General features: G+C 45.9%; 1 protein-coding gene across 1 annotated transcript in view; it reads right to left on the reverse strand.

Annotated features, from left to right (window-relative positions):
- Positions 1-315: 315 nt before the first annotated feature.
- The window catches only part of LOC146189664 (ornithine decarboxylase-like), a 33,184-nt gene continuing 5,845 nt past the window's right edge, over positions 316-27,654 (reverse strand). The window contains exons 2-10 of the mRNA XM_084604432.1: positions 13,969-14,345; positions 11,289-11,388; positions 10,279-10,502; positions 9,011-9,171; positions 7,678-7,843; positions 7,234-7,384; positions 5,207-5,310; positions 3,460-3,668; positions 316-1,201 (exon numbers count right to left, since the gene is read on the reverse strand). Coding sequence (XP_084460558.1) covers positions 1,150-1,201; positions 3,460-3,668; positions 5,207-5,310; positions 7,234-7,384; positions 7,678-7,843; positions 9,011-9,171; positions 10,279-10,502; positions 11,289-11,388; positions 13,969-14,205 — 1,404 coding nt within the window. The 5' untranslated portion in view covers positions 14,206-14,345 and the 3' untranslated portion in view covers positions 316-1,149. The remainder of the gene's footprint in view (positions 1,202-3,459; positions 3,669-5,206; positions 5,311-7,233; positions 7,385-7,677; positions 7,844-9,010; positions 9,172-10,278; positions 10,503-11,288; positions 11,389-13,968; positions 14,346-27,654) is intronic.

The following is a 27,654-nucleotide window of genomic DNA, read 5'->3' on the forward strand; positions in this document are numbered from 1 at the left end:
CTCTCTGTACCCCCTTAATTGATCTCGCCGAGAACATTACCTTTGAGCAGGAGCCACAACGTGGCGTTGGTGCATCCATAGAGAGCGCGGCAAGGAACGGCGGCACGACGATACAGACTATCAACTGTGTTATCAAGTGTGTCCTGCTGCCACAGTACGCTTTCGTCGCACTCTCAGGCATCCGCTGCAAATTGCGCAAGGGCATTTCATGATAGTAAAACTGGCCCCGTGAACTCGCTACATGACTCGCTATCCCCTACTGCCGTCGTGCGTCTCTGCGAAGTTTTTGCCTTGAAGAAGAGAACAGAGTTGGTGTACGTAGGAAGGCGCTTTATTGTACGATTGAGCATGTGAGTCACAAAATAATTATAAAAACTTAATAAAAAACACTGGGACATTTCTTAAATCTGTGTCGGCAGGGTTAGCACAAGCTTCCCGAGTATGCACCGTTATTAACATTTAGGTGATCGTAAGTTCGCAACAACTGCATCGAGGTTTATGTCTAGAAGATGCGTTGCGTTAACGCAGTAGCAGCTTAAGACTGCACACAGTCCCTTTAAACTTTGAAAACTGGATTGGCATTAAATAGTCCTCTTATGCTAAGGAACTAAAATAATTCAAATTCAATTGCCGATGAAGGCTGTGTCCATGTTATACTTCCCATTTGTACTGAATGATTATGATGCCGCATGAAAATTCCATCAATGTAGTTCAAAGAGAGCATGAATTGTAATAGTACCTAATATTTTGTATACAGTGGATAAAACATGACATGAGAGAAGTAAAATAAAATCACAGGTGACGCCTTGCGAAGCTCATTGTAAGCCTCCACCATCTTGCTACGCGGCGACGTCGCGCAATCACTACCTCGCGAACAGTCTAAATATTTGGTGTACATTCACAGAACGGCCAGCCATAATGCTGTACAACTGAGAAGCTGATCAAACTGCCCCTCAGCACATCATTCGGGTTCAGGTACAAAAATCCTGGGACCATTCTTGTGTCGGTCCTTCTCCGAACGACGTCTTCATCTGAAGGCGGGTTCTGGCATGGTGGTACTTCCGGCTGTTCCGGTCATCGCTGAGAGCTCTCGACCGTACTGGCAGAGGACAAAACAACTCATATGTAGCTAGAAAGGTGCGGGTCCTGTCAAGCGCTGTCCAGGATGGAAAGGATCAGCTTCTTTCGTCGCAGGTGGTCTCTGGAAAGACAAATCGAGATAAATAAATGAAGCGCTGTCTATTAAGTGTCACTTATTGGGCATACGTCACTGATTTCTCGGAGATGTTAAACATCCTTAGAACTGCGGTCATGCTCAATAACATGATGGACATTTCAATAGAAATTTGCATAACTTATATACATCTTACAACGTCGAATTTGCATGCGCTTGTTTTTAAAATCGTATTGAGCAACAACACGATAGTGCATATGAATATATTGCTTCTCTATCAGTTTCAACATATAGGAGCAGGAATGCAACGAATCACTAGGCTGTCTATATAAACAACGGAACGCCACTTTTCCACACGGCTAAACAAACCCTCAATAAGCTTACAATAGCATTTACGCGCCAACACAAACATAATAGCCGCCAAAAGTATTTTCAACGAATCACAAAAAAAAAAGGAAATGCAATTAATTGTAAGGATAGTCTGGCATACCTTCATCCTCCACTCGCATGTTGATACTTTTTCGATAGCAGAAGACGCACTTATCAAGAAAATTGACTGATAATTTTCGCTCATGTAAATAACCGCATTGTGTTTACATATAACATTAAGTACAAGCTGAAGTTGGGCTGTACCGCTTGATTGGCACGTAGAAGTTATAGCATAGAGTGATCCGTGATACGCATCTGTTAGCTGCTTCCGTCGGCTTCACTGCGCATGAGCAGATTGCTATAAGTGCGCTAGATGGAGCCACATGCTGGCAGGCGGCCTGCCGCATCGGGGCAAATCAGCGTGTACGTACCCTCACGCACTGTAGCAGATCGCGGATCATGCTATGCGGATTATGAGCTCTTTTCTAATGACAGTCGCGTTAGCTTTCAACAGAAATGGTGCTTTTGCAGGTTAAGAAACTAAAATAAATTAAAGATGTCCACACCATGTGCGATTCTGCGAATAATGTACGCGGATCCAACGGGCTAGGATACAACACCACCCCCACTTCAAAACTGTAATCACGAAATCCTTTTCGGTTCAAGCCGTCACAAATTGGAATTGAGTGGCAGGAAAACATTAAATTTCAAATGCAATGTCGACAAACATAAATGATCCTTTGCTGAAATGCGAAATAACTGCATAGCCAGAATAAGGCACGGAAACTATTCTTGCAAAAAAATAAAAATAAAATGTAGTTATCACGCAGCCGGTCCATACGCTTGCGAGCCACACCTCCGCTAGCCCCACTATTTGAAAACGAGCTACCAGCCTCGACTACTCATGCATAGTTGATTAACAGTTAGTGACAGGCGTACTCCAATAGATGGCGGCAGCGGTCCGCATCGTGACTGCGCCTTCAATCGCATTTGTTTATAACCAGTAACAGACAAACTTATTCCACCACTCCGTAAGGAGAGCCACATCTTGATTGTTTGGTTTCATGGGGTTTAACTGCCCAAAACGACTCAGGCTACTAGGGCAGCCGCAGTGGACGGCTGCCGACAAATTTGACCACGTGAGGTTCATTAACCTGCACTGACATCACACGTGACACGGATGCCTTGAGTTCCACCTCCATCTATTTGTGGCCACCGCGGCAGGTGCCCCAAGAAAAACTTAGGGGACACTTAAAGTCCACCTTGCGTGTGTGACGCGACAGCGACTTGCGGTCTTCTCCAGATAAGCATATACTTATTAACATAATATTGTAAGGGAGCCCATTTCGTAAAAAACCGCACGCCATACATGGAAGTCCCTAGCTTGCTCACAAGCAGTAAATCATGCCTTGTCTCTAACTCACAAACAAAGAGGTCAGGTCGTGGTCTGGATTCCCTCCTGAAACCCGAAATTCTTTACATTTTAGTTTAAATAAAATTTCTTGTTAATTAACAACATCATTTGGCACATGTGGCGAGTTTTATTTTGCATTGCATGCGATGCTTTGATCGCTTAATTTCGTTCCACGAGTGATGCTATGTTTCACATGATCATTATAGATCGTTCGAAATGCACGCGAAGTCATGTACTATGACGTCATGAACCTGCCAACTAATAAGCAGTTTCTAGCGAAGACGCCGGTTGCCAACAGGACAGCACCTGGCTTTCCGCTAAACGAAAGCCGTCAAGCTATCGCCTTAAATGGCGTATTAAAGAGGCTATCCTTGGCGTCGCCATCCGAGAAGCGCGCACTGCACTTTCTAACCGAATGACTTTACTCCGCTAAAGTTCACACTACACCACCTTTTACTGCAGACCCTAGAAACCAATGAATGGTGACCCAGTTGAGACTCACTCGACGATTTTGCTGGCACGGTAGTGGATGTCCGCGCTGGGAAAGCCGTTGAAGGGCGAGTTGATGGTGATGGTGTAGGCGCCCATGTTCTCGAAGTAAATCCAGTCGCTTACGGCCATGTCTGGTAGCTTACAGGTGCCCTTGATCTTGTCCACGCCGTCGCACGTGATGCCCCATACGATGCTCGGGTGCAGGGGACCATCCAAGTCCTGCAAGCGGACATACCTTACCTGTTACATATAGCCGACATGCATGTAGTTCGCAGGGGTCGTGCGGATTTACCTAGCACTGGACAGGCTTAATTAAAGAAATACGAGAGAGGCCTTCCCCCCTGTAGTGGGTATAGTCCGGCTGATGATGGTGATAATGATGATGATGATGATGACGACTGATAGCCAACGAGTGCCTTCGAAGGGAGCGTTAGTTAGATAGCGAGGAGGAGGGAAGGCAGGGATGTTAACCAGAATGAGAGCGTTAGTAATTCATATTCCAAGCACATAAGGTCATAAATCACCCACAATATTTTACACTAGTAACGACATCAGGTGCCTGCATCTTTCACCTCTAAATGTAATTTTTCTACAAGTTAAGCAATAATTTATAAACGGCTTACAGCCCCGGACCTCTTTATCTCACAGCAGTATTCGTTAATAGCACATTTTCCGGTTCTTAGACGTTCTGTTCAGCGTCACATAACACCAAATTGCTTGACGAGTATGAGTGTCAACCTGCATAGCGTCACCGCAGTGTGCCATGCTGATTGGTCAGCATCCACAGACGTCACGAATGACGTTACAGCAACACCCCAACGCTAACTGGTCTAGTAGTAGTGTCACGATAGACAGCAGCGTGATGTAACGCGCACTGTACAAATGAAGACTATGTATTTACGAACATTAACGAACAAACTTTACATTCCCCATCAGCTGTCGCCAAATCTGTTGTTGCCGCGGTGGTAACAGTCATTCAAGGTTTCTTGTTTGTAATCGCAATGTCTCTCTGTCTGGATTTTTTAACGAAAAGGAACACACTGTACCTGCTGGTTATATTCTCATTGCCCTTTCTTAATTTCGTTTTCACTGCAATATACGAGAGCTACGTAGTTGGTTGTGAGCGTACCAGAAAATTTTCTGACATCATCTGGAGCAATACGTTTCAACCTTTCTGTCCAATGAGCCCCGCCGCGGTGGTTTAATGGTTACGGCGCCCGATTTCTGAACCCAAGGACGTGAGATCGAATCTGGGCCGAGGTGGCATTTTTTTTTCCTTGGCGGCGAAATGAAAGGCACCCGCGTGGTGTGCGATGTCAGTCAGATGATCGAAATTTCCTGGTCCCTCCACTACGACATCGGTCATAGCCTAAGTCGCTGCGGGGTGTTACACCTCATAAACCAAATAAAACTAAACAAACCTTTTGTCAAATGAGAAACCAGCATTGCTAGGTTTATATGGTGTCTATTATAATAAATAGCCCAACAAGGATTACGTGATCTACTTCTGAGGTTTACGATAAGGTAGAACAGTAAATCGGTAAAATTTTCAGTTGTGAAGGGACGTCAAGACCTAAGGTAGAATATAGGATAAATTTCCACTCAGGGAATCAACGTGCGCATTGATATAGCAAAATTTTTTACAATCCAGAAACTCGGTATGCTCGCTAAAGTTCTATTTTTTTACCTTAGTGCCCCTTTTGTATTATGGATAATAAAACTGACTTCATTTTTGTCTTATTTGAACTGGTCCTCACCTGCAGTGGCTCGGGCTCTACAGGATCGTCGTTGAACAGGGACACGACGAATGACTTGTATACGGATTCGTTGACGTAGTACATGTGCTCTTTGGGCTTGGTATCTGCAAAGGCAGAACAATTCATCGTTTATTCCTTGCATCCAGAGCACCCGACACAAATGCTCCCAATATGATGTTGTTGTTGTTGTGGCTGTAGGAAGAAGGAAAAGGAAATGCACGGGCCTGCTACTGGCTGTGTAGCTGAGCCACATCCGCTGCCTCGTGCAGACAGAAGAGAAAATAGAGAAGAAAGAAAAGGAAGAGGGAGAGAAAGACGCGCACCGCAACAACAGCCGTCGTCCACCACCGAAGCGGTGGTGGGTGCAAGGACGGCCTACAACAGATAAAAATTCTGTGGCAGGCTAGCCCCCGCCGCAAGCGGCGGTGACCTACCTGACCCAGCCCCATCAGGGGAGTTAACTCCCAATATGTCTTTAAATGTGCGTATGCCGTTCTACATTATTCACGAAAGTGAGCTAAATAACCAGCAAAGTCAGCACGAAGATGTTAAGCAACAAAGCCTAATAGGTGAGAAAAGCATATCGCTTAGTACTATACGCAACCCAGCTAATCACTGTTATTGCTTTCGCACCCAGTGTCACGTGATGTGTTGTTGCCCTGTTTAGCGGAGGTCTTTTTCTTTTTAATTTAACTGAAGGCAAAAGAGGCACTGCGATCATGCATCTATGATTTCTGAGAACTTCTTTTATCGCTTGGCTAGTAACTAGCCGTAAGCGTAAACAGCTGTAAGACCAACGTTTTCGAGGTAATGAAGCCTCTTAATAAGCTTTCGATGCGTACGCACCTGATATATCAAACATTTGTCTACAATAAATTTATTGCAACCACATATACCCTACGTGCAACTGCGCTTCGAAGGCCAAATGTGCATTTTGCAAATGTGCAATAACTTCCCGAACCTTAAAGTTTGTACTGATTACGGAAAACTAACAATTAGATTCGCTGCTATACTTATGCGACCCATTGCCTGCTGCAGTTAAAACCGCATAATCTTTACCATCGTTCATGACGTCGCTTCAAGCATGTGTCTCCTAAATTGCTCGGAACAGTTATTCTGCATTTCATTCTCTTGGGATCATGATCTGGAAACTGTTCCCGCTGATGTATATGCATGTCTAATTCACCATGCATTTCTTGTTCAAAGTGCTGAATTCACTTCGTTATGGTGACTTGGTGCTTCTACCATTTCCTTGTAGGTTACGTAGTTAATTTACTTCCTTAACTATGTCAAAATTTCTAATTGTACTAATCTGAAAAGGTCCCACTGAAATTGTTACTTTTGGTGCCTTTCTCTGTATAATCTTCTCGAATGTACTTTATTATTTTCAGCTTGCACCTAAATTATCGAAGGTTTGCATGAAGTTCATGCTTACTAGCTTCTCCTTAGTGGACGAAGCGCTCTTAAAAAAAAAAGTAAGATAAAATGCGCACTCTACGTTGTGACCCTTATTGCGTTTTCTTTTCTTTTCTTTTTTTTCGCAGTTTGCCCCGCAGTTCGCCACTGCAAGTTTGCGCAGGCAGAGAAATGATCGCTCTGGGTCACGTGACGTGACGGATCCGCGAAAAAACTGCGATCCGATTTTTCGCACTCCAGGCCAAGCAGACCACTTACATTCTAAGAAACCTTTAAAGAAAGTCAACGCGAACCAAATAAATACAGGCACCGTGATCACCTACCGACCTCGCAAGTAAAATACGCGCGTAGGCAACGTCAAAGACTAAGATGCATTGTCATTCACTTTAAAACGGTGATCACGGAGTCCATATCGGTGTACACGTCACGAGTCTGATAAGAGGAGCAGAAAAGTTATTACTAAAGTCATTGGTTGCGTAACGTTGTCCTCGACGTCCCTTTAAAAACTCTAATCAGAGCAGAAGTGAGCGCTTGAATACGAACACACTGTACACCGATATAAATATGCGATAATCAATGAGCGCTGTATGGGCTTCCGTGTGCATGCTCACCGTCGTAGCCCTCGTTCATGCGCTTGCCGATGATCTTCGTGTAGATGGTGAATGCGGACGCCACGAAGAAGGTTCCCGGCTCGCTGATGATGTTCACGCCGTAGCTCTCCGGGAAGTGCTTGTCCAGGCCGGCATTGATGATGTCCGCCGTCTACAAGGCAGCACGGAAAGGGACAAAGGAGATGAATGCGATGAAACCAATATAGCTCGCTTCGACGGCTACAGAAATTCACTTTCTAGTTTCTACTCAGCTCATACGAAGAAAGCTAAGTGGCACCTCAGTGAACCAGTCAAATTTGGAATTTAATCTTTCTTGAACGTTCTGGATTACATCAGAAGGTCCGAATCATACTTTAAAGATACCAATTCGAAAACATAGTTACATAATTTTCTAAAAGAAACACCGTTCTCTGTGGTATATAAGATAAAGCGCGTCTTCCTCACCTTGAGGAAGACGCCCTCGAGTCCCTTTTCCCCCGGGTATCCACCGCCGATATCCAGAAGCCTGAGGTCGAAGCCCATGTCCCGGCCAGCGTCGAACGTTCGCCTTGCTGCCGCTATAGCGCCGGTGAACGCGCCGGGGTCCTGGTTGCTGCTTCCAACGTGAAAGCTGTAATTACAGAAGCCGCGTCTTACAACAGTATCCACACTTGCTCGGTCGTGAAGCGCCAGGCTGAACTGGACAACCAGCTGATGTAGCCCGGCACGAGGCTAGGTTCAGCCGGGTTGGTTCACTAAGTTCAGATAAGCTGGTGAGAACCCCGCCAGTTTGTTTTGTTTATGTAATGCCGGACCGCGAAATCCTCAAGTCGTGAGTTACAAGTTCTCCCTCAAAGAAGGCCCTCCAGCAAATGGCGTCGGCCAAGTACTGTACCTTCGTAGATGATTTCTTAGTACCTGACAGCCCCTCTTGCCGCCCTTTTTTTTCTTTCTTGGAGGAATGAACATGTAAATACTTTCAACAAGTTGTCTTGACCCAGCAGTGACGCCTCAGATCCTATACAGGTCCGTTCGGTTTCTCAAAGATTTACGAAAGGCGCCTTACATATAAAAAAATCACTGCCTGTTCCGCAATCGAAAGTATATTTAAGCATGACGTGGACAACATAGACTTAAGTACTTGGCTTATTACCGGTGCTTTCCTGTTGCCTGGCTGCATTGCTCAACTTAGATAGTCCTGACTGTGACGTCATTTGTTACGCTCGACGGTATAGGCGAGATGAACGACGTTGAATGCGCGCACCTTTTGCCCATGCACCGCGTTAGATTTAAAACCAAGGACACCGTTGGAGACACGGGTTTCATGCACACAGCTCTGCTGGACTTAGGCGTGCCAACGGTGGCACCGGATAAAGCCATGGGCGCGCAGTGTTGAACGGTGAGTGTTGCAGAGAGAGCACACTCAGTGTTCAAGTCTCTCAAGTGTTCAAGTCTCTCAAGTGTTCAAGTCTCTCAAGTGTTCAAGTCTCTCAAGTGTTCAAGTCTCTCAAGTGTTCAAGTCTCTCAAGTGTTCAAGTCTCTCAAGTGTTCAAGTCTCTCAAGTGTTCAAGTCTCTCAAGTGTTCAAGTCTCTCAAGTGTTCAAGTCTCTCAAGTGTTCAAGTCTCTCAAGTGTTCAAGTCTCTCAAGTGTTCAAGTCTCTCAAGTGTTCAAGTCTCTCAAGTGTTCAAGTCTCTCAAGTGTTCAAGTCTCTCAAGTGTTCAAGTGCCAAAGGCTACCATGGGCGCTGAAATCATTTCGTGTTTAAGGCTCGTACCAGGGGAAAGCTGGATCTCTTACCAGATGCCGACGATGGCCAGGTCGAGATCCTTGGCCAGGTGAAGCAGGTGTAGCGCCTCGTCCTCGGAGCAGCCGAACTTGTCACCCATACCGAACCAGGCCTTCTTGTTGTCGATTTTTAGACGCAGAACCAGTCGCGCGTATGGGTGGTGCTCCTTGATCTGTGCAGGCAAATTAGGAATAAGTGAACCTCCAGTCCAATACCCGAGTTCCAAAGATTGGGAGAGGAGAACAAGATTAGGGCAGATTGGGTGAAGTAAGGGAAATCAGGACGATAGAATCCTGTAAGGTATTTGAATGTACGGAAATCAGAATGGAAGGTTCAATTCCTAGGCCCGGAAGTATAGTATCTCCACATGCGTTGCTCTATTCCCTTCATCCACCCCGCCGGGGTAGCGCAGTGGTTACGGCGCTCGACTACTGTTCCCAAGGACGCGGGATCGAATCCCGGCCTCGGCGGCAGCTTTTCGATGGAGGCGAAAAGCAAGGTGCCCGTGTGCTGTGCGATGTCAGTGCACGTTAAAGAACCTCAGGTGGTCAAAATTTCCGGAGGCCTCCACTACGGCGTCTCTCATAGCCTGAGTCGCTTTGGGACGTTAAACCCCACAAACCAACCAACCAACCAACCTATTTCCTTCATCCAGCCCCAAGAGGTTGTGTCGAGGCAACTCCAAACGAACACCTTCCCCAACCCAGGGGTCTGCTCCCCTTCCTGTAAACTATGTGGCCAACACGCCACTCTATCATACATACTGTTTTAGTCTTCGGAGCCCCCCTCCTCCAGGCTTGGAGTTCTCGAATCCAGACCAGTGGTAGGCAGCATTGCTCATCTTCGACACCGACACATAGGCCCGTGAAAATATCGATTCTTAGGTGTCGATGTTAGAGCCCCATAAAGTGGCCACGGACTCATGAGCGCAGAGCGTCTTAACCACTGAGTCACCGCGGCGGGCAACGAAGAAATGCCGCGGCGGGCATTTTCTTATTTCTGTCTTCAGCAACGACAGTGGTACCGTCCCACCGTAGCCAACTAACCAGTATGCAGCCTGCGTTTCTGTATTTTTTTTTAACTAGGCCGATAGATGTAATTCTTCGCTTCTGCTGCAATGCCTTTACCAGGTGAAATTGCATCGCGCCTTACTGAATACTGAATGCGGGGTGGAAAGCTAATTTCTCCGAAACAACGTCTATCCAGCCCGCACAAAGCAGATCAGCTGATCTGGCAAACCAATAGAAGGATAGAGCAGCGTATTTTGTGGCTACGTTACCTTGTAAAGCTCCTCTTCGCAGTCGAAGGTCATGAGGTCGACGCCCAGCTCCTGGGCGCGGTGCAGGTAGCTGATGTGCTTCTGCGGATGAGCGTAGATTATCCTGGACGGGTCCACTCCCAGAGAGACCATCGCTTCGATCTCCGCCAAGCTGGCGCAGTCGAAGCCCAGGCCCAAACCAGCGAGCACCTCCAGCACTATCGGGTTGTCGTTGCACTTTACCGCTGCACATGGAGGGAAGGAGAAAAGGAGTACAAGAGATTAAAAAACGCAATGTGCAGTTGTCTATTATATGACGCTAACCGTTACTGTGAAGATGCAAGTACAAGGCGTGTAGTCTTATGTGGTAAGTTCAGAAAGCATCCATTCTGGCGCCTAGCGTGACCTACAGGAATGGGACAGGTGGCGACAAGAGGGCACCCCGGACAGGGTGCCACATGACCACGTGACCACATCGTGCATAGCCCTTGCCACACGCCCAATGGATGCTTGCCAATGCAGAGCGATGGCCCCCACCAACTATGTTTATATTTGCAATAATTTCGCGTCCGTGCAGCCCTGCTGACACGGACGGGCTGCATTTTTGTGCGTATATCATGCCGGTTAGCGATGACCTTCCGCATTAATAGTGGCATAATAGCCATTTTATACGTTGTATGGCTTGTTCGTACAAGGATGATAGAACTGAAAAGCGTTAACGCGCCTCAACAATGGCATTTTTTAAAGCAAGGAGCTAAACTCAAGATCTTGTAAATAAGAACAGTGATTGTCCATTAGATATGAGTCTACCAAGAAGGCCAAACAAGCATATCGTCAGGAACCGCGTTAAGACCTACAACATTTTCATATCACTTCGACACTGTTGTATGACTTTGATTGTAGCCAGGTATTCTCTGTACAGCCGCGGAGCTGCGATTAGGGAGGAAGAGTTTTATCACCCCCCCCCCCCTATAAATTCTTATAAATCTGACTGTGTAGATGTGTAGAAGACTGCGGAGAAAGGAACTCACCGTAGAAGGGTTTCACTCGCGGAACGGACTTTCGCCAGAGGTCGACCTTGTACAGCAGGTCATCAATGTCCAGGATGTAGAATGGGTTGTCCAAGTCGTCCTGAATTCGAATTAAAAAAAAAAAAAAAGACAGTGTGAAATCTCGGGTACTATCGAGACTTCCGCTTTGCAACTCCCGCGCCATTCCCGTGTTGAAAGCGGCACACACCCAGAAAAAGTTCTTTTTTTTTTGCAGTTTAATTAGTAGGCTTATTTAGTGAAACTTGCGAGGCAAAGAATCCATGGCGGCAGTTTTGGTAACCCGCAAATGCTTCTAAGGGCTAGCTCGAAGCACTTCACGAAGTGCTGTAAAAGGCGCATTTCCCGACTCAGACGTAAGTGTTGCAGGCGTAATAACGACGAGCTAAGCATGAGAAGTGGCATCATTGCAACGTGCTGCTCTGCGCAATGTTAATGCACTGATGTTACAAGCGACATCAAAGTGACGTCACGCGCATGTTAACAGAAAGCAAGAAGACAAATACCAGTGGATACATAGTGTAATATATATATATACTTAGTTGCCACCACTGCAAAAACTTGTTGGATGTCGCGTTTTACCAGAATTCGACTTTGTTCCGGCGGGTTTATTTTTTGCTTTTGTTGATTTTCACCGGTTCAGTTTAGGTTGAAATTACTCGGAAACAAACAAACTAAATAAACTGAGCTGAGCAACAAACCGGTTATATAAGGGACATATCGCTTGATGCTACGCGCAAGCAGACAACCTTTCTGAAGGAGAAATACAGCGTGGCCAACAACAGAATGCGACATTTTGCTCAACAATTTTCATATCCGACCTTTTCTTCCCGAAATTCCTCTTACCCTCATGCTCTCCCTTTCCCTCATGCTCTCTTTTACCACGTAAATCAGAACACCAGCAATGATGTTTGCACTGTAATAAAAGGCACTGGCCCCCAAAACTGAATGGAGGCCGGAGGAAGCGGCGTTGCAAACTGCCCAAGCAACTGCCTGACTTTCCGGATAAGCTGAACTGTTAACGAAGAGTGCAAGTGCTGCTGATAAGTGCAATTATAGGTCGTTTCACGAAAGCAAGACAAAAGACAGGTGGAGGGAAATGTGTCCTCGTCTCTAAGCTCGCATTAAGGGATTAGCGGGGCGCGATCACTATATTGCTCCATAAAGAGGAAAGCTCAGGATCTAGCTTATCGCAAGCATGATATCTTACAAACTTCAACTCGAGGGCCATACGAGGCAGAAAAGAAGAGAGAAAAACGCATGGCTCAGCTTTGGAGAAACAGGTCGCGACCTTATAGTCACGGTCATTGACTCTGATGGGAAAAACACGTCTTCGCGTTGCTCAGCCGTTGCACTGTTTCCCTTCGGCGGACTCGCTCAGGTGTAGGCGCGATGTAGGCGCAATGTAGGCACAGATTCGCAATGTAGGCGCGAAGAGCCGCGGTGAGAACAACTGTAAAATTAAACATGAGTGGGCCATTTAGAGTTATTCATTCGGGGCTGCCATAATGATCGTTATCTGTTTTCATTCTTCTCTCTCTTTTCAGTTGCTTTCCGTGTTCAGCGAGGGTTCAGTAATCTAGTAAGAGATGTAATTTTGTAGATATAACTTTCTGCGATTCATTATGTTTTACAAGAGGACTCCGCGCGTCCCAGACATGAAATGAGATGTAGGACCGAAAAAAAAAACACTTCTCTGCTACGTTAAGGACCAGCGCTGCAGAGACTATAGTGAAAGTGACGTCAGTCTTCTTCAGGAGTTGAAATTCAAAATATATAAATTGACTAAAATTGCCTTGCTGCCGACCGACCTCTACAACAGGTAAAGGTGATCAATTGTGCAAATTGTGCACCCGAGGATAGATAGGTCATTATTCCGCAAGTTCATTTTTGACCAAACTGCTGTGCATTAGCGTCACTCGGAACCATTGCCAAAACTCAGATATCGTGACATATCGTCTTTAGAATTGGGTATGGAAAATGATTGTATACGATATATCAGACTACGGACGGACAGCTGTGGTAGCCGTTGAAAGAAGAAACCTATTCTCTGCTTATTTTACGACGCATGCTCCTGTCTGTTGAGCGTGGTCAAAGCGGCATCGACTGTCCCCCACCCCCCCCCCCCCCAAAAAAAAAAAAAAAAAAGAAAGAAAGAAAGAAAATAATTCAGATTCTCATGCATTCAAGAAAACGTCAAAGCCCGTTTAAACGCTAATAATTCTCGCGAAAGTTAACCCCACACATACACTATATGGAACGAAGAAGAGTCTCGGCTTCCCACTCATCAAACTATGTCAGTATTTTTTTCTATTAAAACATTTCCAGCACATACCCAAGGCATTTGAAACGCAACCAAGATATTTCAACAGCGTTTTTTATTTCCTTTACCTCACTAGACATAGGCTAAGTGCTTGATTCATGAACAAAGAATGTAACAGCAAGATACCATGGTGGTTCAGTTCCGAATACCACGCTGGTACACATAGGGCCGGCGTGGCTGTTCTACTTGACAAGATTAAATAAATACCGAAGTAAGACAAAATAAGTCGGTACAATTAGCAAATAATACTAATAATAAACACCAAAATGACATTTGCCAATGCACCGCGCCCACTGCCCCGCCTAAGTTCACAGCCTCTATCCAAGAACATAGACTAACCTGGTTAGTCTTGCCGACGACTTCCTGGGCGAACTCCTTGGGCTTCAGGTTGCTGAAGAGGATGGCGTCGTGCCTCATGGTCGTTTGGGATGCGCCGTTGCAAACGTTGCGAGAAGGCTGCTTGACCCTCGGTGGGCAGTGCTTCTTGTTGGCGGACGAGTGGCTGCGCCGGTGGAAACCGTTGGCGGTGTGGTGGTAGGCAGCTCCTGGTGTCTCGAACACGACCTCCTTGCCCATGGTGGTGGCGGCGGAGGCTGGGGATTTATACCGGAGGGTCGGAAGACGTGGCGGCTCTAAAACCTCGATGGCACCCGGACGCAGCGGTGGAGGCGGTACGCCAGCAGCCAGGCAGCGAGTGCGATGGGAGAGGGCGTTATCTGCAAGACAGAACGGCCACCAAAGGAGCAGTTAGGACTACAACATTGAGATACGGAGACGGTCGTATTCTTGGTCTGATCCGCGTTACCTGCAACCGTTAAGTTTTTTTTTTCTCCAGTCATCATCCGTCCGCTTTACTCGTAAATGCGAAGCGGTTGAGACGAGTTGGCGATGGAAAATGTAAGGAGTCAAAAGGAGGTGATAGAACGGTCCTGGACAGAACACAAAGGCGTTTGCAGGGCTAGACTTGCATAAAGATCATTGCATGCTGTAGCAAACAGTTTCTTTAGTTCAGTGGCAGTAGAAAACAATTCTCCCAAAACTAAGTCAGCCAGGCAGCAGTCAGCCACATTGATTCGATACCCGAGTTTGGTGAAACCGTACCTTGGCAAAGTCAGGGACAGCTACCAACTACCTACAATTTATAATCAGCGTTATTTCTTTCGAGTATCACGCTCAATGATATAGCTTAAAATTATATTGGTGTGACAAGAGAAGGCTCTCAAGCTGTGTCCTCAGATTTTAGCAGAGATGGTGCAAATTGATTTCATGCTAAGACAATTAGAGAGTAAGTAAGAATTTGTCTATGGATTGTCATATCGACGTCTCTGCCATTTTTGGATCCCAAGAGAAGAAAAGGTGTGCTCATTGAAAAGTTGTTTTTTTTTTTTCTTCGCGACTTTAGATTCGCTTATTAGAATAGTCCTTTGAGAATCAATGTAATCTTGTTTCTAACATGTCTAACATGTCTAACATGAAGTTCCAGAGTTGAAAACATCTCACCTCCATCAAACTAAAATGCTATATGTTGCGATTTAATACCAGGACTCGCAGATGGCGCTTCGTATATGATGTCTTTATGAAGCACCTATCGTGTTTGTATTACGCGGAAGTGATGTTCGGCCCCGCCGGGCTGGCGCAGTGGTAACTGCGCCCGACTACAGTTCCCGAGGATGCGGGATCGAATCCCGGCCTCGGCGGCCGCTTTTCGATGGACGCGAAAAGCAAGGCCAGTGCACATTAAAGAACCCCAGGTGGTCGAAATTTCCGGCGTCCTCCACTACGGTGTCTCTGATAGCCTGAGTCGCTTTGGGACATTAAACCCCACAAAACAAAACAAGTGCTGTTTGTTCGCTGTAGGTGAGTGTGACGCAGCATGTATGGGCAATGCATTTCCAAGACCCCTCCCCCCCTCCTCTTGACACACAAGCCTCCAGTAACCGCAACAATGCTCTTACTGACAGACGCGGATGCAAAAAAACAAAAAGGGGAGAGCGTGAGAAAAACTCCTCACGTGCTGCGTTATACATTCGCTCGCCACCTTCCCCTTATCTCCTTCACAAACGGATGGCTCCTCAGACACCGTAGACCGCGAGCGCACTTCAAGGCAACAACATCAGGACGTCCGGAGCCCATTCACGTCGTTTTTCTTTCGTTTATCGCACGTTTCCTAACGCGCTCAACTTTTTATGGCTTCACTGGACTCACAAGTTTCAGCTCGTCTTTCGCTTACAGTTTTTGTTTTCTATATACGTGTTTCTTTGACATCTCGTTCTTACTCCGTACTACAGCAGCACTACGCCTTGTCACCTCGCGAACCTTGGATCATCGTAAAGGAGTTGTAAGCCACTCCACGCGCTCGTCACGGGCTGTAGTGCGGGTCTATCAGAGAGCCCCGCTGGCCCGGCCGGCCGTTTCTCGCTTCTGTATACCAATAACCGGCGCGCCGGGACGACGACGGTGCCTTCTTACACTGGCAATTGCGTAACGTCGTAAACGTCACTGCGCTTTCGCTTTTTGCCCCCCCCCCCCCCCCCCCCCCCCCCTTCTCCCCTACCTCCGTCCGTGACTGTCTACCTTGTCCTTGCAGGCGGAAAAGACGGCGTGAGCTGATTGAGGAGGTACGGCAATTTCCCAATTAATGATGCAAGACAGGAGCGAGTAGCGGGGTGTTCGATATCTACACCAATTGCAGGGCAATGATTCAGAAACGTACGTATACACGAGTATTCCCAGAATAGAAAATGTTGCGGCGGCTGCGTTTCGATGGAGGCGAAACGAAGTGGCGTCCGTGTGCTGTGCGATGTCAGCGCACGTTAAAGATCCCCAGGTGGTCGAAATTACTCCGTAGCCCTCCACTACAGAGTAGTGTAGGGCTACGGAGTAGTGGACATTACTACGTAGTGGAGGGCTACAGAGTAATCCCCTTTCTCCCACCTTCCTCCCTTCCCTTACGGCGCGGTTCAGGTGTCCACAGAGCAAGTGTGACAGATACTGCGCCTTTCCCTTCATGTGAACCAATTATTAATAATTATTATTGCGAAGTGTATCGGAAAGGGGGCTCACCAAACAAGCTCCCCCCCCCCCCTTTTTTTTTTAACTTATACAACGCAATGCTAGCAGCACATTCTAGAACACTGCTTGCTGGAAAAGGACACTCTGTACATTAAAGAAACAAGGTTCATGTCGGCACGGACATTTATGCCAATCGCAGTAAATCAAGGCAGTACATCAGCACGAAAATTTCATTATGCAAACGCTAAAAAACAGCAATCATTGTTAAGTTGCATGTTAGAAGATTACGCATGCAACTGATAGATAAGAACGGACGATAATCCAGACACGTTTGGTATCCAGAGGACAAGAAATGAAACACATGAAATACTGGAAACGGACGTATGCAAATAAGGAATAAGGATAATTAACAAGAGTAAGATAAGCAAGCAAAGATGCTATCAATGAAAAGGAAGGAAAACAAGAACGCAGATCACTTTCGTCCTCGTAACAGCTGATAAAGGTTGCTTGATAAGCTTGTCGCGATGACTTCGGTGATAAGCAGTTAACAGCAACACTGCTTAATTCGCGGATTACTTGCGAAAAAAAAAAAGGGGGGTACCTACAATTTTGATTGTGAAATCTGTATTCTTTTAATCGTTTATTAAATGTTTTTTCTGGTTCTGCTTACGTCTGACTTTAATTACTACTTGCTGGTATCAATTTCCATGCTGCCATTAAGAACAATGTAAGTCAACAAACATTCTAGAGGCTTACGTATCATTAGTTGTAGAAAAAGGCTAATTTAAAGAAATTATGCGACTACGAACCAAGTTTTCTATCCGAGCGTCTCTGCTGTTAAATATGTAAAGTCCCATGATGTATAGGCCCCGCCGGGGTGGTGCAGTGGTAAGACGCCCGACTACTGTGCCGGAGTACCCGGGTTCAAACCCGACCGCGGCGGCTGCGTTTCGATGGAGACGAAACGAAGTGGCGTCCGTGTGCTGTGCGATGTCAGCGCACGTTAAAGATCCCCAGGTGGTCGAAATTACTCCGTAGCCCTCCACTACGGCTCTTCTTCCTCTCTTTCCACTTTCATTCCCACCTTCCTCCCTTCCCTTACGGTGCGGTTCGGGTGTCCACAGAGCAAGTGTGACAGTTACTGCGCCTTTCCCTTCCTGTGAACCAATTTAACTTAACTTATGATGTATAGCGTTGAAATTTAAAATTAATCGGCTGCCTATATGACAATATCGTCGTACACCATGCCGACAGTGCATGCCATTTTGCAGATTGATATAGAAGACCCTGCATGCTTATTATTTAAAATTTGCTATACTCTATATTTATGAGGAAATGACCTTGAAGAACAGAACATTGGTCTGACCCAGAAGGAGTTTTCAGCTAAGTTTATTTCGGTACGAAAGCTATGACGTGCACGGCATTTGGTAAGTGGGGACATGAGCAATAAATACATTTCTTTCTGAAAAACAAGATATTGTCCACCAAAGGAATTTTACTAAGATGCGCATCGAAAAAGAACCCGTATATATGTATACGTATCTAAAATATTTATTACGAGACATTTTGTCAGACTATGCGCTAATTTTAGACGACCGAGGAACCCTGACAGAAAGCTACGATGAAAGGCGTTAACATTTTTCTTTCAGAATTATGTTTGCACTTGCTTGGGCACTGCTTATTGTAACATTTTCCACTGAGGGCCAGCGCTTATGACGCTCTTTCTGGCACAGTTTGTTCGTGTTTGTGATAGCGTATTGTTTCATCGTACAGAGTGATATTACGCACATGTGGAGGATTTAGCAAAACCTGACCGGACAAAATTCAGTCACGTAAACATGGTTTGATCGAAGATGAATTCATCTTGAATTTATCTCAAGTGTCACTCTGAGAACCTTATCACCCTGTCTACGCTTTTTTTTTTATTACCATAGACATTCGAGTGCTTTTTTTTTTTCTTCTTTTTTGCAGTGCAATGATGCGATAGTGGACACGGCTTCCCGAGGGCGATCAGAAAAATCGCCGATGTAGGAAAAAAAAAAAGCGAAATTTATGGTCTACAGACTTTATATAGGCTTCATACTTCGAACAAATAAAACAAATACATCCTTGAAGAGCGTTTGCCGACGTTGACAGTTGGGTTCTCTCGATAACCGTAATTACATAGATAGTTTGTTTTTAACAGAAAGGCTCGCCTCTTTTACCAAAGAGTGCTTTCATGGTGCACGGGGCATTTGCAGGGTTTTACAGAACTTGATGGCATTTCGCACATATGCGCAACACATTTGCCGCAGAGTGGGTTCGCTCTGCGTCACCGCATTCTTCGGCCGCTAAAAATATTTAACGCGACGGCGGAAACAAGCCGAACTTTGGATAGCCGTAAAACGTACTGCGCGCTCTCTTGGGATAGAATGCGTAGAATGACTAGCGTGCCGAGATGTTGCGCCTCAAGGTTATGGTCGTTTGCACGCCTTCTCGTGATTGGACGATATCTACTGCGCTTCGGGCTCGCATCCTGTGGAAATTTCTTCGGTCTCACGCTGGCGCTTGGTACATCACCTTCCTATAGACCTAGAGGGCCTTTACGCCGTTACCGGACGAGGCGAACTACGAGCGGCCAGCGTAGCAAGGCCACGCAAGAAGTCTGTTTTTACGCGAATTTAGTGTGGACTCCAGCACCCAATTTCAGTTTTAATGAGGGGGATCAGTCACGGAGAAGCTAAAAAAAACCTGCGCAAAAAAAATAATAATAAAGAAGACTGCATATATAGTTGGCTTTCCTAAACCGTTGAATACATCCCGTTTGATGTTAAGCCATGTTATTAATATTAAAGCAATGAAGCTGCGTTCTTTTTAATGAGCTATAGCACTAAGACTCTGGCCTCTGCATTTCATTCATATGTTTGCTTCTCTGTCTGGCCCTCCTTTTTTGGAAAGAAAATGCAATGAAACAGCTTTTGGTCAGGAGTGGCTTTCGATTCCGCCGCGGCGCGGTCACATAGAGCGTCGCTGGTATTTTACCACTACGTCATCGACGTAACTCTACCTCCCCCATTTGCATCTGATCGTCTGCATAAATTCCCGTCTGCACGCAATGAATTCACACTACATGGCTACCTCATTGCCTTCTTAAGGCGCATGATATGGTCTAAAAGTTTTATAGTGCACTACACTAACGACTAAGGTCCACGACCACTTACTTCGCGGGTCTTCGTCTAAGGACTGCTTGACCTCAAAACGAACCTCGAACCTAAACTGCAGTGGAACTCGCAGTTTTAGCGCACCTAATTATAATTTCACCTAACTACGCTAAATCGCACTCTTTTTTTTTTTAGCACTGCATTTCAGTCAAACGAATTTAGCAAGTTACGGACAGGTACCTCCATTAACCAGTTTGGACTCATGGTTGTGAATCACCTTTCTAATACTCCGTCGATCACCTCTGATTAGCTTTTTATAGATACGTTACGTTTCTTTCGAATGCCATCACAGTAAAGGAAATACAACACCAATTGCCTGCTCCTTTGTGAATGACTGCAGTCCAGAACCACGCCTTCATCGTAGGAAATACCGAGCTGTAAAAAAAATTTCGGTCGGTTTTAGCTTTCTATTCGAGATCATTTCGTTGTATGCGTATACTTACTGAACGTTGCCGGTATAGATTCCACTTTGCGCAGGTATTCGCGCTTCCCAGATCAGAAGTCACGTAGCAGCTGGCCTTTGTAAATTTAGCACAGTTCGTAGCCACAAGCGTGATGAAAAGGGGTGCTACACGACCCACTCGCAGACAAGCTGCAGGCCACGCGCAGCCTGGTGTGCTGCAGGCCCATTTATTCAACGTCGTGCGGGTGGGTGAGAGGGAAAGGGTAGTAGGACTGTCGATATTCGGACACGTTATTCCAACTCAAACCGCAAAAATAAAAAGGATGGAGGGACAAAAAAAAAATAAGAACGTTGTTTTTTTATACCACAACGCAGCTTCCTCACTCAAAAAAAAAAAAAAAAAGGCACAGCTGTTTGTTCTGGTGCTCTGTACTTGCACATGTAGAGGGTTTGCGCTCCATGTATCTTGATGTCACCGCAACCGCAGTGTGACGTTCTAGGTGTGTTGTTCAAATCGAGCGCCAGCCGGCCGTTTTTTAGAAAGAGGTATAACACTTGAAAGCGCCGTCAACAAAGCTCAAGCCATGCCATCGTAGTAGTGCCTTGATTCCGGAACGCCTTCACCCTAACCAATCACTCATGCGCTATCGCATGACGAAGGTGAAGCCGCGTAGAGCACCTGCATAATCAGGCCGCATATGCTCAAATGGGAGCTGTACCGAGCGCGCCCGCTAAACTATAAGTGAGGTTGAGTTGCCTATTTTTCCCGGAGGTACTCGTTTCCGAATGCTATAAAAGATTTAACCACATCATCATCATGATTATTATCATCATTATCATCGTCGTCGTCCTCGGCATTAGCGTCGATGGCACGATTTTAAAACGCGAGAAGAACCCATTTTAGACAATTCAAACAAGTGTGAAAAGGGCAACATCATGAGGTTGCATGCTCAGTCAAGGCAAACACACACACAAAAAAAGTCTTGTAAACGTCATATATCGCCGCTCCTGTAGCGGTTTGTCATGTGCATTGCTAGCACATAAGCGTAACATAACCTCTTAAATGAGAAGTTGGATGTTAAGGCTCCCTCGAACGAAGCCAGCGCGGGGACACATCATTTGAAAAAGATCCGCAATGGGCATGCAGGAGCCATGTGCTCCGCGCGTGCGCCAAAGAGGACGACCTCGTATGGACGTGAAATCTTGCTTTACGACGCGTTGTTGGACAGCCGTTACGACTACGGCGGCGGCGTCGAGCCATGCGCGCGCGCTCAGCCACGTTCAGGGCCGCGACAATTCTTCCCTCATTTTGAACCGAAAGCTTCACTACGCCTTGTAAAGCCAAGGTTACAGAGCCGGGCGCAGGCCACAACTGTACATGCGCCCCGTCTCCTTGTTCCCTTCTGTGTTCTTCTTGACACCTTCTGAATCTTCTTGCTTCCCGTCTTCTTCCCTTCTGTCTTCCTGTTGCCTTCCGAATCTTCTTTCCGTCATCTTCTTCCTGGCATTTTTCGAATCTTCTTGCTCCATTTCATTAGTTTCTACTTCCGTAAATAAAGACCTTTACAAAGTGTAACCATTATAAATAAAGCTTTCGCTTACACACAAAGTTTAATAAAGATAAACAATCAGCAGTTATTGGGGTGCAGCCTAGTTGCAACACGTGATGAAAATAATATTTATAGGTTGATTGGCTTGAGCATTAAACGCTTTGCCGCATACTCAGCGTGAACACTACAACAACAACAACAACAACAACAACAACAACAACAACAACAACAAAAACGCCTTGGGCTCTCACTTCTCCGCCATCTAATGTAGGGCCACCACGTTTCTCCCTGGGTAATGCTATTCGTTTTGAATCCTGTCTTTTTATAGCACGGGGATGAAGTGCTGGTGTTTAAAAAAGGACAAATGGAAAGAAGCTCACAAGTTAAAGTTACCGAGTAGATTGGGCTGTAACATAGTTGAACATTTAGGCGGTAGTCATCATGACCCTCAATTTCGCCTTCTTATTTATTTCTCTCTTCGTCTTCTCTCTCTTTGCTTAGCATCACTTTCCAATTCTTACGATTTAGAACAACTGCATTTACAGCGGATTTCAGTAGCGCGGTGACGTTAGGTGGGCAGCCATTAACTGCACTCCCCGTTACAAAGATGCTTAAAAAAATGCCGCGTCTGGTAAATGACACGTACAGGATTGAAAAGGACCGTCAAAGACCTTCATCCAGCAGTTAGATAAAGTTATTCGATGGTGACTATGACAACGGTTGTGACTGCGGTCGTGGTAATATAGTTGTTCCGCGTTAATACAACCACTTCAATTACTAAGCACGCAGTTTATAAAGCCAGTCACCCACAAATCGTGAAGAAAAAGATAACATAGGTGATACCAGTGAAGTGGAAATCAGGCTATATTGAGAGTTCCAAAAGCGTTATATTAGTTTAAGCGTTATATTATTTTTAAAATATTGCGACGCGATTCAGAGCACCTATGGGTGCACGAAGGCCGTGGCGGACGTCTCCTGAACATTGAGGATGCATTTCCTACAATTTTCTACAAGCCGCAAATAGTATTACTTGATAGTATTACAGCATCTGCACTCTGTCCGCTTTCAGCACAGCACGAGGTTCAGGGGGCGTTTTCTCCACATATATACCTTCTTGCACTATATGACGAACTGGTCAGAGGCTGTCGCTCAGACATTTGCGGTTTTACATTTTCTTTCGCTGGCACCCTGCACTCAAAAGAAATATCTCCTTGGGGCGGTCAAGGCTTGTTCTCATCGTTGCCCATAATAACGCGACAAGAACTTATGCACTACGAAATAGTGTATGGCCATCTTCACGTGATCTCTTTGCCCAGCCAGCTACTCTTCACACTAACCAGTCGTTCATGCAATGAAAAAGTCCACTACCCAAAAAAGAATTATCAGTAATCCATGTCATCCGTAATAATGAAAGTCGCATTAACGGAGCACGAATTTAAAGGAGATTGTAATGATGTTCATATCAATGCCGATAAAGAATGCCATTTCAACATTATATAGATTACAACCCGTTTTACGCAACCCTTCGTTGGCTTATCATCTACTGCCTTTAAAGATTAGCGAAATCACGCAGAAAAATGAAAGCTTTATCGCTTTATTTCCGGATAAGAAAGCGACAGTGACAGCAGCATTAATCTTCTGATTATAGCTGTTATCCTTAGTCCGACCCACGCCAGATTGTCGCAGACGCTATATTCTAGAAGGCGTTCATTCTTCAACCTATATCGCTCGTGTAATCCAGACACGTGCGGGCAGCACTGTTATCATATATATTATTATATTATATATTATATATTCCATGTTGGGGGGGGGGGGGGGGGTCACAGTTTGAATTCGAAGAACTGCGGCCACAATGCAGCGGCAGCAATGAAAGGTAATATTTGCACAAAACAGTGCAAGTTGAGTTTTCTGTTTTCCGTTTTAAGTTCTGTTCGTCCCCGCCGGCAACATTACGCATGATCGCAAAAAATTCTGATTGGTCGACAGTGTCATGAGGTAACCCACTGAGGGTAAACAGCGCAATATAGACGAAAACAAGCGCTATGTCCTCGTCTATTTTGAGCTGTTTACCCTCAATGAATTACCAACTCCCCCAAGCGTCTGTTTTAGCATGAGGTAATGTCACGCGTGAAATTTACGCGAGTAAATCGTTACATGTAATGCGGATACAGGTCGCCGCAAGTTTCAAATTATTTAACTTTATGAAATGACTAACTTTACTGAAAAACAATTTTCGGGAGTTCTTGGTTTTCGGTGAGATTCGAACCCAAGACCCTGAGGTTTTTAGCCAGACGCGCTACCTATACTACAGGGTACGACTATAGTATGCTAGGAGCTGACGTTTGGTGATATAGTGAACCAGAATAGTATTCTAGTTAACTGTAATTACGACTGTGTCTTGTCATACGCAAGAATCGGCCTATATGCCGGATGCCAGAAACGCATCTGCGCAGTTCGGAACGTCGATACCGATGTACATGTATACTCGATGTACAGGTAACTTGTGGGACATCTTCAGTGAACAGGCGCCTGCTGGGAGCCAACGTGTGCAGGTGGGACGTCGGAGTCAACCAACACATTGCGACATACTCTAAGTCCCACGGTTCTCAGCTCAAGGAATGTGATTAACGCAAATTCTAGCGCGCAGTAAAACAACCAAATATATCCAGCTGGGGACGACAATGACGACAACGTGTGTTCCCTGAGTAGATGTACCGTTTGCACAAGCTGCAGTGAGAGTGGGTGGTAGTGAACCAGAGCGCAGCTTTATTCTGTTAAAGCGCGCCCTAAACGCGCGTTGCTATGCCAAGGCGGACAAACACACAAATCAATTGTAGGTTAATATATTTTGGCAGCACAGAAGGTTGTCACAGTAAAAACTAAAAGCTTTTCACCCAGCCCAGGAAACAAAAAGGGGGGGGGGGGGGGGGGGGGGGGGGGTTGCAGGGATTAGGGAGCTCTATTACTGTGCTCAAGAGATGCGGAATTGAATCCCGGCCTCGGGGCGGCCGCTTTCCGGGGGAGGCGAAAAGCTAGGCGCCCGTGTGCTGCGCGATGTCAATGCACGTTAAAGAACCCCAGGTGGTCCAAATTTTCAGAACCCTCCACTACGGCGTCTCCCATAGCCTGAGTCGCTTTGGGACGTTAAACCCCCACAAACCAAACCAAAAACATTCCACGGCGCGAGTCAGCGATGAAGCAGCTTTTTTTTTTTTTTTTTTTTACTATATGCTCCTTCTATAAAATTTTAGCTTCGAAACAATAACGTGCGCGCAGTATAGACAGCGGTCAGATACAGTGCACAAAAAAAAAAGGGGGGGGGGGGGGGATAAGAGGAAGGCCTGATGTTGTAGCCAATGAAGAAAAGTCCTTACCGAAACGGTCTGCATGTCCCCCTCTCCATCCCGTGGTCAATTGTGTGTTGTAAAATATAGACATATTATGGCTCAGCGTCTTCGTGGTTCATGTAATTAAATGATGCCCTCCGGGGCTCAGATACCAGCTTTTCGCCTATACCAATTTGGGTCCGCATTCAACAGCTTGCCTACAGGCAAGAGGGACCCAGGCCCAAGTCCATCTGTGTAACAAATATTTTTCATGTCTGTACAAGCTTACGCTACGCACATGGCCCTGTATATATGGGAGCATAAGTTATTTTATTATCCGAGTGAATTTGCAAATTTTTGTAGTACAGGGAAGGTACACTCAACCAAACCCGTTTGCTTATACGGGCAATCTGTGCGAAGACAGTTCTTTGCCAGCTACATCCAGAGTATCGCACACAAATGCGTACTGTTTTCCACATTATTCCTCGTTTTGCCTTGCAACGCCCCATTAGGCACTCTTAGCTCAAAACGTGTGGGACGTATTTGGGACATACGTAAAGTATTTATGTATTCCATTAGTCTCCTTATGTTAGGGGGTCGAAAAGAGCGCAAGCTCATTTTGGTCAAAGGCCGCGAACACAGCGTGCGAGTGCGGTTTATGTAAAGAGTTGCACGTCTCTGTATTGTTATGACGGCGCGCCGGCTACGCTCGTGTGATACGTACGACGAGCAGTGGCTGATAGTGGAGGGCAATTACGTTCGTCGGCCCTGCGTCAACATGCAAAGCGCAAACTGCGCAGCCGAGCAACGCTAGTGATGCGTGGACATGCGCGTGGCCGTAAGGGGGAGTCTGCTAAAGGGAGAAAAAAGGCTTGAAATGTTGACGGCTGTCCCAACTCAAGAGAAGGGGAGTGGTGCAGCCAGCGTGTAGTTGCTCATTACATTTCGTTTTGAGACTGCCGTAGACCACTCGCACGCCGCTCGATTTTCTAGCTTTGAGATTGTGGTTCGCCAACTACTAGCAATTCAGCGGCCCAACTGAACTGAACGAGATCGATTAGGGAAGAGACTCCGCCCTTGCAAGTGTGAACACCGGTCGAGCTGGGCGGCTCTCTGGTCGCCTAACCATATTGACATAGCAAGTGTGAATGAGCCTTCCCTCTCTACTCATACGCTACTTAAAAACTTTCTAACAGGAGGACAGACGCTTCTTGCTTTAGCACCAGAGGGGCAAAACAAGCCCAAAGCACCCGAACACTTCTAGTAGAAATTGTACACAGAGGCATAGTCAGCATCTACTTATACCAGTGGCTGTACAGGCTCGAGAACAAAATGTATGGCGTAAAAGGTGAAGCATAAAGGGTGCAATTTAGCCAAAATCTATCTTATTTGGCCAATGTATAGGATCCTGATATAGTAGACTCGGGCCTTTACAACAGCCAAGGAAGCACACATGAGTACTTCCATCAGAGGCAAATATCGCAAATCGGCATAGTCGTTATCATTAATGGATGTGTCATATGACTCTTCTTTTCGTTCTATCTATAATTGTCTATAATCGCGAATAAACTATACAGAGCCTGCATGCATGGAAGCTGACGCCGCGTGTCGTACAGTATCTGCCTGACCATGATCTTCCACGAAAAAAAAAAAAAAAAAAAAAAAGAACAGTCGCCGCGAGCAAAGGCGCTCTATAGAAATTAAGCAGCTTCGCTGTGCGAAGCAAGCAAATAAGGCCGCTAACCAACGATTAAGAGCGCTCGTTTCAAAACGAAGCAGAACCGATCCTTCGCGCCAATTTATTTGATGCCTCCCATCTGCATTTTTAACCACCCGGAGCCTGAAAGGTGAGCGGTCCAGGCCTTGTAAACGATTCAGTGACGTGCACTGCTGGGAATGCAAGCATCCTACGCGTGGAGAGCAAATTAGGTAAGCCTATTACAACATGCAATGACCAACAGCAAGAATGCATGGTGACAACCGATCTCCTCGTCGTTGGGCTAGCTACATCATTGGACAGTTTTCACTTCACTTTGTAGTGGCGGCTGCGAGGCTTAGCAACAATAAATAAAATTTTATGTTCAGATTTTACGGTACACGGCTATGAGGGGCGCTGCGGAGGAGTGTGTTTTTCTTCCTGTCATCATCTCCTTGAAGCTGAATGATATACTCCCCAGTCCAACTGTTACATGCTTCGCGATGGATGATTACGGATTTGCATCGGTCAACTCAAGTTACATTGTGTGCACTGGAATCGCGCGCACCACATGGACATCTTGAAATTTGGATTGATTTGAACCACATATTTTATTAAACGCCCCGAAGATATCTGTGCCCACCGCAATCACGGAGACTGGCGGGTGCTAGTTCATTTGGCGTTGACTTCCGTAACATTTAGTTCTGTCTGAAATCTGCACCCGACGGAAGCCAGCCGTCGGTATAGAACGGAGAATATCGGGCATAAAATTCAGCTCAATTTGCTCGTATTAAACAACTCATCGCGCTGGTCGAAGCCTAAATAGCGAAACAAAAAA

This window comes from Amblyomma maculatum, chromosome 5 (genome assembly GCF_055883805.1).
Source record: "Amblyomma maculatum isolate TAMU_Amacu chromosome 5, ASM5588380v1, whole genome shotgun sequence".
NCBI lineage: Eukaryota > Metazoa > Arthropoda > Arachnida > Ixodida > Ixodidae > Amblyomma > Amblyomma maculatum.